Source organism: Trematomus bernacchii, unplaced genomic scaffold (assembly GCF_902827165.1).
Source record: "Trematomus bernacchii unplaced genomic scaffold, fTreBer1.1, whole genome shotgun sequence".
NCBI classification, from domain to species: Eukaryota; Metazoa; Chordata; class Actinopteri; order Perciformes; family Nototheniidae; genus Trematomus; species Trematomus bernacchii.
The window spans coordinates 85,352-101,833 of NW_022987718.1; the positions used below are offsets into that span (position 1 = coordinate 85,352).

Consider the following 16,482-nt stretch of genomic DNA (forward strand, 5'->3'; position numbering starts at 1 on the left):
CCAGAATACAAAACGTGCCCCCTGAGGGAGATTGAGACCCAGATATGCCAAAACCCTCTTGAGTACGAGGAGTATTTAAATAGACATCTACCCTCGTCCAGATGTTGAGTAATGATAAAAGGGCCTATTTGGAAAGTAAAACAGGAGTTACTCCCAACTTGGTTAGTGATTGATTTTAAGCGATAGGTTTTTAATGGTAAATGCGGGTCCCCACATATATCAGTAGTCTTCCACCAACTGATCCAATTTAGCAGGGGTGAGGGAGCTACCCGGGTTTTATTACCTATCTCACGGAGGTCTTCTAAGCGCCTCTGAAAGGTACTCGTGTTGCTCGGAGTCGGAAGAGAGATTCCTGTGTCTGCCCCAAAAGAACCCTTCAACATTTCCTGGAACCTTTAACACATTGTTCTGTAGAATAAAAATAAACAAATCCCTTAAACAATGGGCAAAAAATATACAAATCCCTTAAATTATGGGATAATAAAGCAAAGTCCAAAGTTCCTCAAAAAATGGATTGTTAAAACAAAGTTCCACACCGGCTATATCAACCTGTTTCAGCGGGAAGTGGAGTTCCCTGTGCCGTCTTGGTTTGCCGTGTCTTTGTCCCCCCAGCCCGCTGATGACGGCTTCTGGGCTGCCTGCTAGAGAGATGTCTTCTGGATTTTCCTCCTCCGGCCCGCTGATGGCGGCTTCCGGGTCGATGCTGGAGAGATGTCTTCCCGATCCTCCTCCTCCGGCCCGCTGATGGCGGCTTCCGGGTCGATGCTGGAGAGATGTCTTCTGGATCCTCCTCCTCCGGCCCGCTGATGGCGGCTTCCGGGTTGATGCTGGAGAGATGTCTTCCCGGTCCTCCTCCTCCGGTCCGCTGATGGCGCCTCCTGGGTCGACTGCTGGAGAGATGTCCTCCCGATCCTCCTCCTCCGGTCCGCTGATGACGCCTTCTGGGTCGACTGCTTGACGAGGGCCAGATCTGTCCTGATGTCGTCTAGGGTCCTCGCAGGTGTTTTCCCGACCGCTCACTGGCTCCAGTGGTACCAGTTGTCTCCCTTTCTTTCTAGGCGGACGGCATGGGAGGTCCTTTGGGTCACTCGGTTGGGGCCGGAAAACCTGGGGTTGAGCCACTTAGGCCTGATGACTTTCAGCCAGACGAACTCTGCTGTGTTGGCCTCGTGTTTCTCGGGTCCCCCTTTGGCGTCAGCAACCTGTGTGGAGAAGTCTCATACCAAGCCCTTAAGTTGCTGGAAATATGGTTTTGAACTCATCTCTTCTACTTCTTTAGTGTTTATTGGCGGTTGGCAAACCAACTTGTAGGTGCATTACCGCCACCAACTAGACTGGAGTGTGGACAAGAGACTATGCAGAAAACAATAAACAAAAGAAATAAAACAAAACCAAACAAAAAAGAAACAAACAAACAAAACAAAACAAAACTCTAGATTATTTTAAATGTATTAATTTCTCTTAAAAACGTAATAATCTCAGATATATATTGCCTGATGAAAAGCACCTCTCTCTGAGTACTATATTTCTTGCAAAGCAGTAAAGAGCCTGCTTCCTGTGCTTCTTTAAGAGTGTCATCTGTTACGGCGGGCAGCAAGTCAGTGTACTTCATGACGAGCATTTGGAACTGTCAACTCTGTCCAGTGTGATACTTATGTATATCAGTATTGACCTATATCCCCCCTTTTTCTGAAATAGAATGCCGTTAACGGTGTTCTCATTTTCAGAAATATCGAGCCTTATATATCAGTTATTAAATATCAGTTATATATTATTATTACTTATATATCAGTCATTAAATATCAGCCTTCTTCCGGTCCCCCAGTTTGGAACGCCTATATCACTCTTTTCAAACTCTCCTTCCATGATTGACTTTGTTTCTATTATCTGACTAGGTTGATATGTGTTCGCTTGTATTTATTTAATATACTGGACAATTATTGTCTTTACTCTTAACGTCCTTATTGTATTTATTGGAATGCCCTGTCCGAAATTTAAAGTTGTCCAGCGTGAAATTGTGCAGAATATTGTTACACACCCTGTTCGCCACCAGAGGGCAGCAGCTGACCACGAATGAGCTTCCCCTCTCTGGTGCAACTCCGCACACTTGTCCACACAACTCTCCTATTGCTGTTTTCTCTAAATATTTTCACAGATTTGACGTAAAAAATCACACAGACTTTATTCCCTTATACAGACTTCGTACTATATGAATTCTATCTCCGTGTACTACTTCTTTTCTAAGTATGTACTGTGTACAGAGTGGTGTTCTTAAATTATGTTTGCAGTTTTACATATATTTATCCCCATACAGTCAGGCAGATTTTTATTGTTTTATTGTGTTGTATTTCAACAGATAGCGTGACTTCCTGAAGCAAGCTTCTACAACCCCCTTACGGCGGCTGCGGCTTCAGGCAAGGAGTCGGAACCCAGTCAACAAAATCTCTTTATCGTCACGTTTAATGAGCCTGATTAACCTCACAGCAAGAGTTGTGATGAGATTCGGTCGTTCCAAATGGTTAGTTGGAAGTCGCGTGTCTCTCCTCTCGTATCACCCACATATAACAATTCTAGCAATTTTCAAAGAGGGATTGCCCACTCGATTGTTATTCAATAGGAAGTTCTTTATAACAACCTTTTACCTACGAGACAACCGTATAGTCTTTACTTGACTTACGGGGACTTTAACCCATCTGTTTTTTACGCCCTCGCAGTCTTCATTAAAGCACTAACAAGCCAACCGTATAATCAATCTTTACTTGACTTACGGGGATTTTAACCCATCTGTTTTTTACGTACTTGCAGTCTTTATTTTTAGTGAGTTAAGGCACGGGACTTAGCTACCCGCCTCTTACAAACACTTTGTGCCTTAGGTACAGGAATGCTCTACCTGACTCTAAGCACTTTCCCAACAAGAATATGTATTGTATTTCCTACCGTGACTAAGAACACTGAGAACGCCGCTGACAACTCTAAAATGTTGTAGTATAATCAATCACAGATTTTTGGTAGTCAAAACAGGTGTCTGCTCACCTTTTGTATATGGCCATGGTTTTAGTTGTCAACGGTATCGAGGTGTCCTCCCCTGGACTGAATTCCGTCCGCTGGCTGTCGGTGTTCCTTTCTAGAGATCAGCACTCATCACGTCGGGGTCACCATTATTGTTGTAGCAAATACTATGGATGGTGGCTTACAGCCCCCCTCCGCTACGCGCCGTTCGTTAGATGAGGCTGGTTATATTTAATAAAGGGATTCAAAACACCGGAATAAAAGTTATAACAATAATCTGATTTTACTGGTAAGAAACAAAACACGTATACAAGTTTACAGAGTACTCCGGACTTTCAATTTCCACTGCTGTGCGATACAGGTATCGGGACCAGCCAGTCAGAAAACAGGAAGCATTTTACATGCATAAACAACAGTATTCATATTCATATTTTCGGGCGGAGATGTGTTGACTTCTTCCTTCCCATTTTACTCCGAAGCGAATCAGAGAGTCCGTGGGGAGGAGCTGTGTGAGCTGCTCACTCCCCCAGGTGTTTTTACTGGTTGGATTCACTTCTGGTCGGGTCCAATACAGCGAATCAGAGTTCTGAGAAAAAGTATGTTTTCTTCTGAGCAGAACGTGAGATTCTGAAGTTCACAAGGACAGAGTCAATCTTATCTCTGCACCGATATTCACTCCTTTACTTTCCCAAGGAATATTTCACACAAACTATTCTTTCCCAGACAACCAAACATTGTACACAGATATATTGATGCCCAGAAAGAACCTTGAAAAGAATATGTGTGTGTGCTGGTGGGAGGAGGTGTATTTGTGTGTAACAGGATCTCTGGGTCAGTGAGTTGTAAGTGAAAAGACAATATCTATATATGTGATTACTTAAAACAGTTCAAACAATACATGTTCACTAAAATACAATTCAAAATAATACATGTTTACTTCAATACAGTTTAGAACCATATCTATTTACTTTAATGTGCATACAAAACAAAAACACTTGGGGTATAATGTTCGAACAATGTTATCACCAAACATTTTAAGAATGTTTTTAGAGAACGTTATCCTACCTTTCAGAAGTACATTCTAGGAACCAAAATAAAACGTCTCGATGAAACCATTCCTAGTACAATGAATGGTAACATTCTCAGAATGTTTTTAGAACCAACAATGTCTAGCTGGGAACTCAGACATGCCTACACAAACATGCAATATCATGAATTACATGCTTGTTTGTTTTTTTAAAAGGAAAATGTGGTTTTTTAAACATCCTTTTCAAACAAATGCAACAAGTTTGTTTTTTAAAGCGCACGACAAATAAATCTGACGTTGACCATGACCGTGTTAATATTTCGCATCACAGGAACATTTTATAAAAAAAGAATAACCTCCTGAAAACATTATCCAAATGTTGCTTTCAAAATGTTCTTCTTTGGTTATTATGTAACATTGAGGGAACGTTTTATAAAGAACATCTTTAATGTGTTACCCCAACAACGTCCAAAACACATCCTTAGAATGTTGCAGGCAAAACGTTCCACCTTTGTTAACATATCACATTAAAGGAATGTTTTATAAAACACTTTCTGTCATCTCAGGCCTCAATAACATCCTCATAACATCCTCTGAATGTTGCAGTTAAAACGTTATGTCTTAGTTAACCTTAAACCTTATAGGAACATTATTTGAAAAAATAAACATCCTAAAAAGGTTCTTTGAACATCAGATTAAAACGTTTCTTTAAAACCTTATTAGAACCTGTAGGTAACGTTCGCCAAAGTTGTGAGAACGTTCCCCGCTAGCTGGGAAGCCACCTGGGTTCATTTAGTGGTAACGTTAGGGCAAACATAAAAAACCTTGGTGTAACCTTCGATCAGTCTATGCTACTAGACAAACACATCAAACTCGTGACCCGTACCCGTTTGTTCCACCTCAGGAACATTGCCAAGCTCAGGGGCTTTCTATTCAATGCAGAACTGGAGATGGCTATCCATGCCTTTATTTCATCCCGGCTTGATTAATGTAATGCTCTGTTCTCCTGCCTCAACAAAACATCAATAAACCGGCTACAACAGGTCCAAAATGCTGCAGCCAGGTTACTCACTCGGTCAAAAAAAAACATGCCACATCACTCCGATCCTTTCTGCCCAGCACTGGCTCCCTGTCCATCTCAGAACCCAATATATTGGTTTACACATATAGAGCTGTCCATGGCCAAGCCCCCACCTACATTAACGACCTTATCCACCCTCACAGGACAACCTGGGCCCTGAGGTCCTCCGAGCAAGGACTCTTAAGGGTGCCCCGAACCAGGCTAAAAACGAAGGGGGACCGTGCCTTTGAGGCGGTGGCCCCTATGGAATGAACTCCCCCAGAGAGCCTCTGTATCTGTGGAGGTTTTTAAGGGGCAGCTAAAGACTCACCTTTTCCGACAGGCTTTTGGGGCGTCGGAGGAGGAGGTGAGTTTGTAGCTGTTTTTCATTGGTGTTTTATCCTATCTTTTACTGGATGTGTTTTATGCCTTTTATTACAAACAAAAACATGTTTCCCAATGTTTAAAATCTGTCATACCAGTCCCATGTTTATATATTATTATTATTATTATTGTTATAAGTATTAATATAATTAATAATAATGTAATTATTCATTATTTTAATACTGTTCGTTTTTTCACCACAGGGGGCAGTGAAATTATGTTTAAAAGAAAAACTACAATCCCATGATGCATTGCGGCGGTCCGTTTCTAGCTTCCGGTCCTCAGAAGCTACACGTTGCTAACAGACGTTGATGCAGATTTTATACCAAATGTAATGTGTTTAAGAGACTTTTAAAACACATACAAAGAGTTAGTTTATCCTTGGAGGGTGATTTATCCGTGCTTTGATTCGTTAAACCCTGTTTTTGTTGCCTCCCGTTCTTTGTTCGTAGCTTTTTATACCACGTTGCTGATCGGTAAACATAAGTAAAAGGCATTAACCCCGGTAATAGTGGATAGGAAAAGACGATAGGAGCTGATTTTTTGACAATTCGACTGCAACCCAGAACAGACTGCTAACTCAACAGGAACTATCAAAAACATCACAATAGAAGTTTAAAGTCACAACATTTTATTAACCAAACAGATTATTGGAGAAACTACTCGGCAGATTAATGAACAGTGAAACTAAATTCCTTCAATGCAGCTTAACGAGGCTAGCAGTTGAGATATATTTAAAAAAAGGAATAGCAAGGCTATTAGAAAACCATGGTTGAAAAGTAAAACATTTCTTCATATTTCAGAAACCATTACAAAAATCAACTAAATTAGAGAAACAGCATCTCTGTGGCCTTGTGTTGGCATAGTGTGAACGCTGGTTAGAACATAAAAAACTGTTGTAATAATAAAGCTTTATTTATACAGCACTTTTCATACAGCATTTTTCATACAGCACGTGCAGCTCAAAGTCCTTTACAAAATGGCGACACATCACAAGTTAAAAATAAACAACAAGAAATTCCCCTCAGATGTTAAGACCTTTACAGATACATGCAGCAAAATATAACATTGTAACAGGTTAAGATACACAAGGAGGTAAAAGGTATGACAATAACATTTCAAATACAGTAAAAACAAATATGATTTATCTCGGAAAGATAAGACACAAGACAGGTGAATAGATTCAACAATATAAAACCCTATAAAATAAAGTGAACATATAGGTACAACAGAAATAAAAACATCATAATTCTAATAAAGGTTAAACGATTATAATATAAAGAAACCAACGTAAAAATAAATGTTGTTATTGAAACTGTTAAATAACTAATATAAGATAAAACCCTTCCTATATCATAAATAAAACAATATAAAAGTAGGTAAATAATAAAGACCATTTAAAGTGGGGGGTTGCTAAAAAAAAGCTAATCTAAAGAGATGTGTCTTTAGCTGGCATTTAAAAATGTCCACTGAGCCTCTCTGATATTTCCTGGTGTTCCACAGTTTGGGAGTGTAGTGGAGAAAAGCCTCACCCATTTTATTTAGGGGGATTTTAGGGTTATTAAAAAAAGCTGAGGAGGACCTCAGGGCTTGTCCAGGGACATCAAACAAGACTGACTCTGTGAATTGAAGTCTGTTAGTCAGACTTCAATTCAGAAAGACTCTTAAAATATAACTACAGCTCTCAGGACATCAGGAGGAGGAAACAGCTAGCTTGGCTCTCATAGTTGTTCAAAATTATGCAGAATGGATTCGCTCGTGGACATTAAGGTGAATACTTTGAGAAAACGTGTTCCCACACTCTTAAAACCACTATGGTTTTTCTCCCTTGTGAATACTTTGATGTGATTTGAGATTACTTGATGTAGTGAACGTTTTCCCACACTCTTCACACCAGTACGTTTTTTCTCCCGTGTGAACACGTTGATGTCTTTTGAGATCACTTGATGTAGTGAACGTTTTCCCACATTCTTCACACCAGTACGGTTTTTCTCCAGTATGAATACGATGATGTTTTTTGAGATCACTTGATGTAGTGAACGTTTTCCCACATTCTTCATACCAGTACGGTTTTTCTCCAGTATGAATACGATGATGTTTTTTGAGATCACTTGATGTAGTGAACGTTTTCCCACATTCTTCACAGCTGTACGGTTTTTCTCCAGTGTGAATACGTTGATGTAATTTGAGAGCCCATGATGTAGTGAAAGTTTGTCCACACTCTTCACAGCTGTACGGTTTTTCTCCAGTGTGAATACGTTGATGTAATTTGAGAGCACCTGATTGAGTGAAAGTTTGCCCACATTCTTCACAGCTGTACGGTTTTTCTCCAGTGTGAATACGTTGATGTGATTTGAGACCACCTGATTGAGTGAAAGTTTGCCCACATTCTTCACAGCTGTACGGTTTTTCTCCAGTGTGAATACGTTGATGTGATTTGAGACCACCTGATTGAGTGAAAGTTTGCCCACATTCTTCACAGCTGTACGGTTTTTCTCCAGTGTGAATACGTTGATGTTTTTTGAGATTACTTGATGTAGTGAAAGTTGTCCCACACTCTTCACAGCTGTACGGTTTTTCTCCAGTGTGAATACGTTGATGTGATTTGAGACCACCTGATTGAGTGAAAGTTTGCCCACATTCTTCACAGCTGTACGGTTTTTCTCCAGTGTGAATACGTTGATGTTTTTTTAGATTACTTGATGTAGTGAAAGTTGTCCCACACTCTTCACAGCTGTATGGTTTATCTCCTGTGTGAATATGCAGGTGGCGCTTTAAATGTCCAAATGTTGTAAAGGATTTGTCACATTGCTGACAGCTGTGACGTCTCTCTCTTCCTTTCGGTTTCTAGAACAGACGGAGAGAGAAAGTAAATCTAAAAAGCATAAAAACATATACAGTTAACACAATAAAAACTCTCTTAATATAAACCTTGACTTAACGGAATACTACTTTTACTAACTGTTTGTGTTTATTATATTTGTATTATATTAGATACAGTAATACAGCAACATTCTAACCACAGTAAATACCAGAGGTGGGGGATTCGAGTCACATGACATGACTCGAATCACATGACTTGACTCGAGTCGCATATTTTTGGATTTGAGACTTGCTTGACTAACATTGATAAAATCCTCGACTTGACTTTGACTTGGTATTCATGACTTGAGAATTGACTTAGGCTTGAGACAGATGACTCGAAAGGACTTTACTTTCTAAAATAAAGTATTTGCATTTGCATTGTACGAAGCCCCTAAAGGGCAATGAAAGAAAGGAGTGAGAGACAGTAACTCGCTCGCAGGAGAAAGTTACCGGTGTGCCAAGTAGGAAGTGGAGCGCACAGGAGACAGACGTTTCATTGCAGAATGTTATGTTTATGTGGGGAAATGGCAGTGCATACATTATTTGAGATATATTTCGAAGTCGGACTTCATTTTAGGGACATTTCGGCCAGGAGAGCTATTTGTTTAAGCACCGGATCGGCAAAACAGGTGAGTCTGTGAACCAGTCTGCCTTGATCTATGAATTAATGTCCGTGACTCTCACAGTATCTGCTGCCCACAGCTGTTTTATAGAAGGAAAACCTCCTTCACTTCATAAAATCTCTGCAGCACCAGGAGGCAGTAACGTGTAACTCAGCAGAATCTGAGAAGAGCAGCACCAGCTGCAAAGAGCTGTGCCTTTAACTGTTTACTTCACTGTGTTTACCTTCATTAGAACAGCTAAAGAGCAACCGCAGGCTGCTACGTTTTAACAACACACACCTCTACACACACACACACACACATTGAACTGCCTGATTCTTCCCCATATTACCTGTTTCATGATTTCAGAGCCCCACTCTCCATTGTTGCTAATGTTGAAAATAAAACTCTACTCTTCATAACCAATGTCTTCTAACTGATATAAATGTGGAAACTGGGGTTATTCATCAGGATTTGGTATGACTTGACTTGCTTGACTCTCACCCCAGTAACTTGAGACTTGCACATGTATGACTTACTCCCACCTCTGGTATATACAGGAGACAGAGGGAAACGGCATCCTGTCACTGCGCGTCTCAGTATGCTCCGTTTGTCTTGTGTTTTGTTTTTGTTTCTTTGGTCTAATTATTGTCTAAACGTTGTCGTGTCTGTATGAAACATCATTTTGAGAGACCATGCTTTTGATCCTGTGGATTACATTTGCCTTCTGCAGACCATGTCTGGCCATACAACTTTCCAAGACACAACTGAGTGACAGCACGAGCAGGTATGGCGAGGAGCCCCGGCCTCTACGCTGCTACAGCGGTGAGGCTATGCTGGAGCTACAATGCGATCGGCCTCATACGAATACACCAAGCCATCTGTGCTCTTCAATATTGGATGACATCCCTCGGGAGCCGCTTAGAAACACCAGGAAAAAGAGACGAGGAAGGAGGGGAGGCGTTCAGAATCGCCTACGGCGGAGATTCAGCCGGCCACCACTTCCATCCATCATTCTCACAAACCTGCGCTCATTGAGCAACCAAGTGGACACACTAAGGACATACACAAGGTACCGTCATGAATTTCGTGAGGCCTTTTTATTATGTTTCACGTAAAGTTGGCTACAATCTACAATGCCTGAATCTCTCTTTGAGGTACCCGGATTCACCCTTGTTCGAGCAGACAGCGATGCGAACTCGGGGAAAACCAGAGGAGGCGTTATTTGTGTGTATATTAATGATCTGTGGTGCCGATCATACTCAGTAAGATGTAAAACCTGCAATCCCAACGTAGAAATTCTTGGCATGACGTTAAGACCCTTTCATCCTCTAATCTGCCTAGAGAATTTGGGTGTATTTTACTGTCTGTTGTCTACGTGCCTCCCAGCGACAGAGCGTCAATGGCGGCCGGCTCCATTGCTGACCGTGTTCACAAGCTGCAACTCAGCCGCCCCGATGCACCGACAATAGTGCTCGGGGACATGAAGCAATTTCGCCGGGAGACTGTGTTACCTTGGTTCCAACAGTATGTTAGGGATCCAGTGTTGTAGTCAAGTCACCAATTCATGAGTCCAAGTCACTCTCGAGTCACCACTCTTCGTGTCCGAGTCCAAGTCCGAGTCACCAAGGGAGAGTCGTAGTCGAGTCCGAGTCCAAGTCCGAGTCACCTAAGGAGTGTCCGAGTCGAGTCCGAGTCATCATTACCTGTGATCGAGTCCGAGTCCAAGTACGAGTCACCCAAGGAGTGTCCGAGTCGAGGCCGAGTCCGAGTCATCATTACCTGTGTTCGAGTCCGAGTCCAAGTCCGAGTCACCTAAGAAGAGTCCAAGTCAAGTCCGAGTCACAAGTCTTCATGTATTAATCTTCGTGGATATATGTGTTGAAATGTAGCTGCTCCTCTACATTGCTTTTATCCTGTCATGTTATACTAATCTGTCTATTGAACTGCTGTGAAGCCAGTTTGGCTACAATTCTTGTAATAGGTGCTATACAAATATAAAGCTTATTACTAATATTAATATTATTATTATTATATATAAATAAACTATATTTAAAATGAGTTACCTTTTAGAGAAGTGATTATATTTGTATGTCAATATTTTCCTATGGTAAAGTTTTCGTTTTGCACTTTTATTTTGATAGTAATAAGATCGGGACTCTTATTTTGAAGGAACCTTTACCGGTTAAATCGGTTTACTGATAAAGATTTAGCCCCAGAAAGCACATGGCTACTTAGCATGCAAAATTACGTCATTCTGCATGTTAAGTAGCCATGTGCTTTCGTGTTATCGGCTGAATCTTTATTTATTGATTAGATCACGTTACTCTGATGATAGTGTTCAAGACAGCCTATATGTCTGAACTCGATGTTTAGAGTAATGTGTTACGGAGCCTTCTCTTCAATATTGTTTCCACAGAGAGCATTTTGCGCTGCTCTTTTCCAATGTGGAAGCAGAATGTGTGAAAGCATACAGCACGATGCGGGGTGTGTCTCTAGACATCTTTAGACTGGAATAGCGGGGCCCAGTACGTGAACTCGCCTCGCAGCCGGTGCACACGCCAAGATAGAGGACATCAGACTCCATAGTCCGAGTCCAAGTCGGAGCTTCAATGTACAAGTCGAGTCCGAGTCATCGTGGGGGGAAAGATTCACGAGTCTGAGTCAGCGTACGCGATAATTCACGAGTCCGAGTCCAAGTCAGCGTACGCGAGAATTCAGGAGTCCAAGTCTGAGTCGCGTCAATCAGTGCGCGAGTCCGAGTCACGAGTCCCGAAGATCGGCACTCGAGTCCGAGTCCAGGACTCGAGTACTCCATCTCTGTAGGGATCACACTAGGGCTGTACCCGAATATCCGTTCGTTGGAGATTCACTGCTTCCTGCTTCTTACAGTGCAGACGTTTTTCTGCTTGCTCTTGCCTCTGCTTACTTTTTGATGCTGATTTTCCTATTTTTCTTTTCTCATAACTTCGAGCAGCGGCTCCTGGACATTAACTTATCACTGGGACAGTTATTCTTCGTAAATAGATGAAGGGTTTCAGCCATATTTCAATATTTTTACGACGACCTCACTCCTACAGTAGCGTGGCCTAACAACAGCTAAAGCCTGGTACTGCATGCTATTTAGCTAGTTAGCAGCAAAATGCCTCCGCTCTCTACAGGTGACTTCCACAAACTTCTACAGAAGATGGCAGTGTTGGAAATGAAAATGCAACGGTTGGAAGTTAACGTGGAAGTGAATGGACTAGGTTGGAATGACACCACTTTACCAGTGCAAAAGAATGGAAAAGGGCATGCTAACTTACAGCTAGCTAGCAGCTACAAGGATTCCAAGGAACAGCAGGGCTGTGTACCGGGTAATAAATCTACAAGTGGTAGTCCTCCCTCGAACTCTCTGGGTGCAAGGCCGAAGAGTAAATCATTTCCATGGGATTTGGGAGAACGAATAACAGGCAGAGCCCAGCGCTCTGAAATCTGTAATGCGACCGGCTGGCCTGCATTGTTATCACCCAGGAAGAGCGCCTCTTCAACCCCTATTCATACTAGGAAGCAGCCGTGGACAGCTGCTAAAGGGAGAACTACAAACAATCCTCCTAAACCACCAAGTGTGCCAATCCAGAACAGATACGCTCCACTGACACAGAACCGGAGATCTCTTTCTGATGAGCTGGATAACCTGTCCTCTTCACACAGCAGGGTAAGGACCAATAGCTACTCCAAAAGTAAAAGGCTAGAGGGAAAGCTAACGACTGGGCCTGAAACTCTGATTGTGGGTGACTCTGCTGTAAGAGATGTAAAATGCATTCACTACTACTTACATTTAATATCTAACTCCTTCAGCCTACTTTCAGCTGCACAAACCATTCCACTATTAACTTACTCAGCTATTTCAGGACATTGAGGCTACACATGTTGTTGTTTATACCTTTTTTAAACCTATTCTTTTAAGTATTAAGCTTCTTCACTATTTTTCCTACTCTTCCAGTTTAAGTCATTGCAATGCATTTGAGCTGTAACAATTTGATTCAAATCATTTCACTTTTCTGTATTTCTTCGCTAAATTCAGCAACACACTTACTTGGTTTTTGTAGCTAAAAGCACAAAAAGGTTCATAGCAGAGGTGAGAAGTAACTAAGTACATTTACTCAAGAACTTTACTTAAGTACTATTTAGAGGTACTTTTACTTTACTTGAGTATTTCCATTTAATGCTACTTTGTACTTTTAGAACAGTTCAGAGGTAGATGGTGTACTTTTACTCCACTCCATGTATTTAATACCTTTAGTTACTTTACAGATGTGGATGTGTGATGTGAAATATAATCAAGTGTTAAATCAGACTTTAGTTCCACCTGGAGTAAATTCACAAGCTACCCTGCAGTATACAAAGTCATTCAAACTAGCTGCACCTTTACCAGCTTTGAGAACACTTTAATGATCAATCAAGACAACTCAATACAACCGACAGACACAACAAAACAAATATACAGCTACTACGTAGGTTCATAGCAGAGGTGAGAAGTAACTAAGTACATTTACTCAAGAACTTAAGATTCCAGTCTACGAGAATCTTAGGTTATATACGTGTTAGAGCCAGTATTTTGTTTTCATAAGAAAAGCCACCTAATTGTGACGTCTGTAGTCAACACACTATCAAAGACTACAATTCCCACAGCGCCTGCTCCAGTGGCGTCGCCTGGCCTGGGCATCCGGGGCTTTAGCCCCGAATGTTTTTTCTGTAGCCCCGGACAATTCTCCCTCAATAATATAATCCATTAACCGTGCTTTACGTGAACCTCATCATGACACAAGAGAGGACGGCAGCACTGTAATTTCCCGTGTTCAGTGAATGCAACAGAGGCATGACACCAGACCAATCAGAGAGTTGCATGGAAATAAACGTGTGCTTGTGTCATTCAAGCTCGGCTCTGTGTGTGTGTGTGACAATAGCGCATTTAGTGTGATAGAGAGAGAGAGAGAGAGAGAGAGAGAGAGAGAGAGGGGGGGGAGGGAGGGAGGGACCGGTGCCAGCATGGACCGTGTTGTTAGCATCTGGTTAGCTAGCTGCACTAACGGACATAAGGAGCTGTTTGTTCCACAAGAAGCTGGAAGAGACTCCTCTCCTCTCAGACTGAGAGACTCAGGTGAGCTAAAGGACTCTCTGAGTGTTTAGATAGTTAACTTTAGTCTAAGTTATCTCAGTGGGTCTCAAACAGTTTGGTCACAAATTATTCAAAAGATTATTTCCGCGGCACACCTTCATATGATCATTATAGTTATAAAAAAAATAAGAGAATAAAGGAAAAACAGTTATGAAATACTATATGGCAGTAAAACAAGAATAGAGTTTAAAAGGGGAGTGATTTGTAAAATATCCATAAAGAAAAAAGTACATCTGTTTACAGTTCTGCTTCATATGGGTGTTGAGAGAGGTATCCATAGATCTCTTCATTTTGCTCTCAAAGTGCACCAGATTGATGCATTTAACTTCAATATTTAAAAAAAAATCTTCCCGGGGGAGCATCCCCCTGGACCCCCCTAGAGGAGGTGAGCCCCCCACTCATAAAAAATACCACTTTACCCCTGCCTATATGCCGTGAGGTGATTATCGAGCCTTCATTGTAACAGTCGCGGGTGTACTGTGTATGTGCGTGTGGGGAGTGTTGCAGTGAAAAATGCCACTGTAGTGCCGCCGCCACTGTGGGCTAAGCCCCGAATGTTTTCAGGTCCAGGCGACGCCCCTGCTCTAACTTGTCATCTACTAATATCTCCCCGTAACTTGGACCAGCGTGTATTTATTGAATCACCTTTGTTGTACAGCCTGTGCTGAAACACTGTTTTATATGCAGGCTTTTATACTGTTTAAAACAGTTTTAATACTGTATTTATACTATATTGATACTGTTTTCATACTGTTTTTACCCCTGGCAGAAGCAGCTAGCTCGCATCAGCTCCAGTTAGCTCCCATTAGCTCCCGATAGCTCTTGTTAGCTCCCGGTGCTAACTCACCTGAACGAAGGTTGTTTTACGGGATCCTGCCATGCCGGTGTCTCCCCCCGGTGTCCCGGAGGCCGCTAAACCCTCCCGGTTCTCCGGTAAATCCTCCGGAGCTGCCGAGGCCATGATGTCTGATGTTCTTCTTCTTCTTCTTCTCTTTGTTTTTGGCGGATTGCAAACAACTTAAAAGGTTACCGCCACCTACTGTACATGAGTATGAATCATCATATCATACCAACTCTTTAACCTATGATCTAATCAAAATAAATAAATAAATCAACAAAAAACATGAAATAAATAAAACAAAAATAAAAATCTATGTTCTTTCCTGACCTAATGTTAAATTGTCACTGTCACTTTTCCCCATGACATACAGAGTACCATTCAAAGCTGTGTGATTTATTCTGAGTCTAGCGATCGTGATTTCCTCCATTCTGTTTCTTTCTTTATAAATATGAATTGTAATTGTCTTTTGTACTTTGTGATATTCTTTGCCTTTCTGGTCTTTCTCCCACCTTTTCTGCCAGATCTCCATCCCTTTCTTCTTAATGACTGCTTTTCCTTCTCCTTCTCCAAGTTGAACTGGTAATGTGATTTCCTTTTGTAGTGCACTTTTTGCTAATTTATCAGCACACTCGTTCCCTTTCACCCCCTCATGAGCAGGCACCCAGCAGAACTGCAGATCTATGCCGCCTCTGTGGAGTCTTAACAGGCTATGATTCAGTTCTATGAGAATGTCTTCTCTGGCAGTTGTTGTTGATTGTATGCTTTGTAAACTGGATAATGAATCTGTGCACATCACCACCCTATCTGGTCTGACCTCTTCAACCCACTGTAATCCTATTATTACAGCAAGCATTTCTGCTGTGTACACTGATAATTGATCAGACGCTCTTTTTGAAATAGATATTTTTAATTCTGGGATGTATATACCAACTCCAACACACTCTTCCTTGTTCTTAGAACCATCTGTGTAAATGTGTAGGCAATTGTAATACTTTTCATTCAGATACATACTCTGTATACTCCGTGTGTTCTATTCTTATTTTGTTTTTTAAGTTATATCTGTTGTAATTTATTGTCGTTTATTGTGTTTTGTAGTGATGTGTTTTTTATTACATGTACAGCACTTTGGCTCGACCAAAAATCGCTTTTAAATGTGCTTTATAAATAAAACCTGATTTGATTTGATTTGATACTTGTTTTAATTCCCACTTCATTTACTTGCCACTCTTTTTTCCTTTCTACAATACTCATATCTATTTTAGCTTCTGGGAAAAGCCATGGAGGAACACTACTAAATGGGGTTGCTTTAGCAAACGTGATATTCTCCACTCCATATGCCCTTGTTCTCTCCTTACTCGTCCAGCCAAACCCACGTCCCTGGAATTTTGCATATTCCCAGCAATCCTGTAATATTCTGTTTGAAATATTTTCTTCTCCACTTCCTTGTAGCCTGACCCAGTGTGACAGAGCAAGTGTCTCTCTTCTGATCTCCAGAGGTGTCTCTCCTGCTTCTATCAGAACTGCATTGATAGG

At 41.4% G+C, this 16,482-nt stretch overlaps 1 protein-coding gene across 1 annotated transcript in view; it reads right to left on the reverse strand.

Moving 5' to 3' along the window:
* Positions 1-6,904: 6,904 nt before the first annotated feature.
* The window catches only part of LOC117492055 (zinc finger protein 239-like), a 69,332-nt gene continuing 59,754 nt past the window's right edge, over positions 6,905-16,482 (reverse strand). Inside the window, exon 4 of the mRNA XM_034142198.1 lies at positions 6,905-8,327. Coding sequence (XP_033998089.1) covers positions 7,293-8,327 — 1,035 coding nt within the window. The 3' untranslated portion in view covers positions 6,905-7,292. The remainder of the gene's footprint in view (positions 8,328-16,482) is intronic.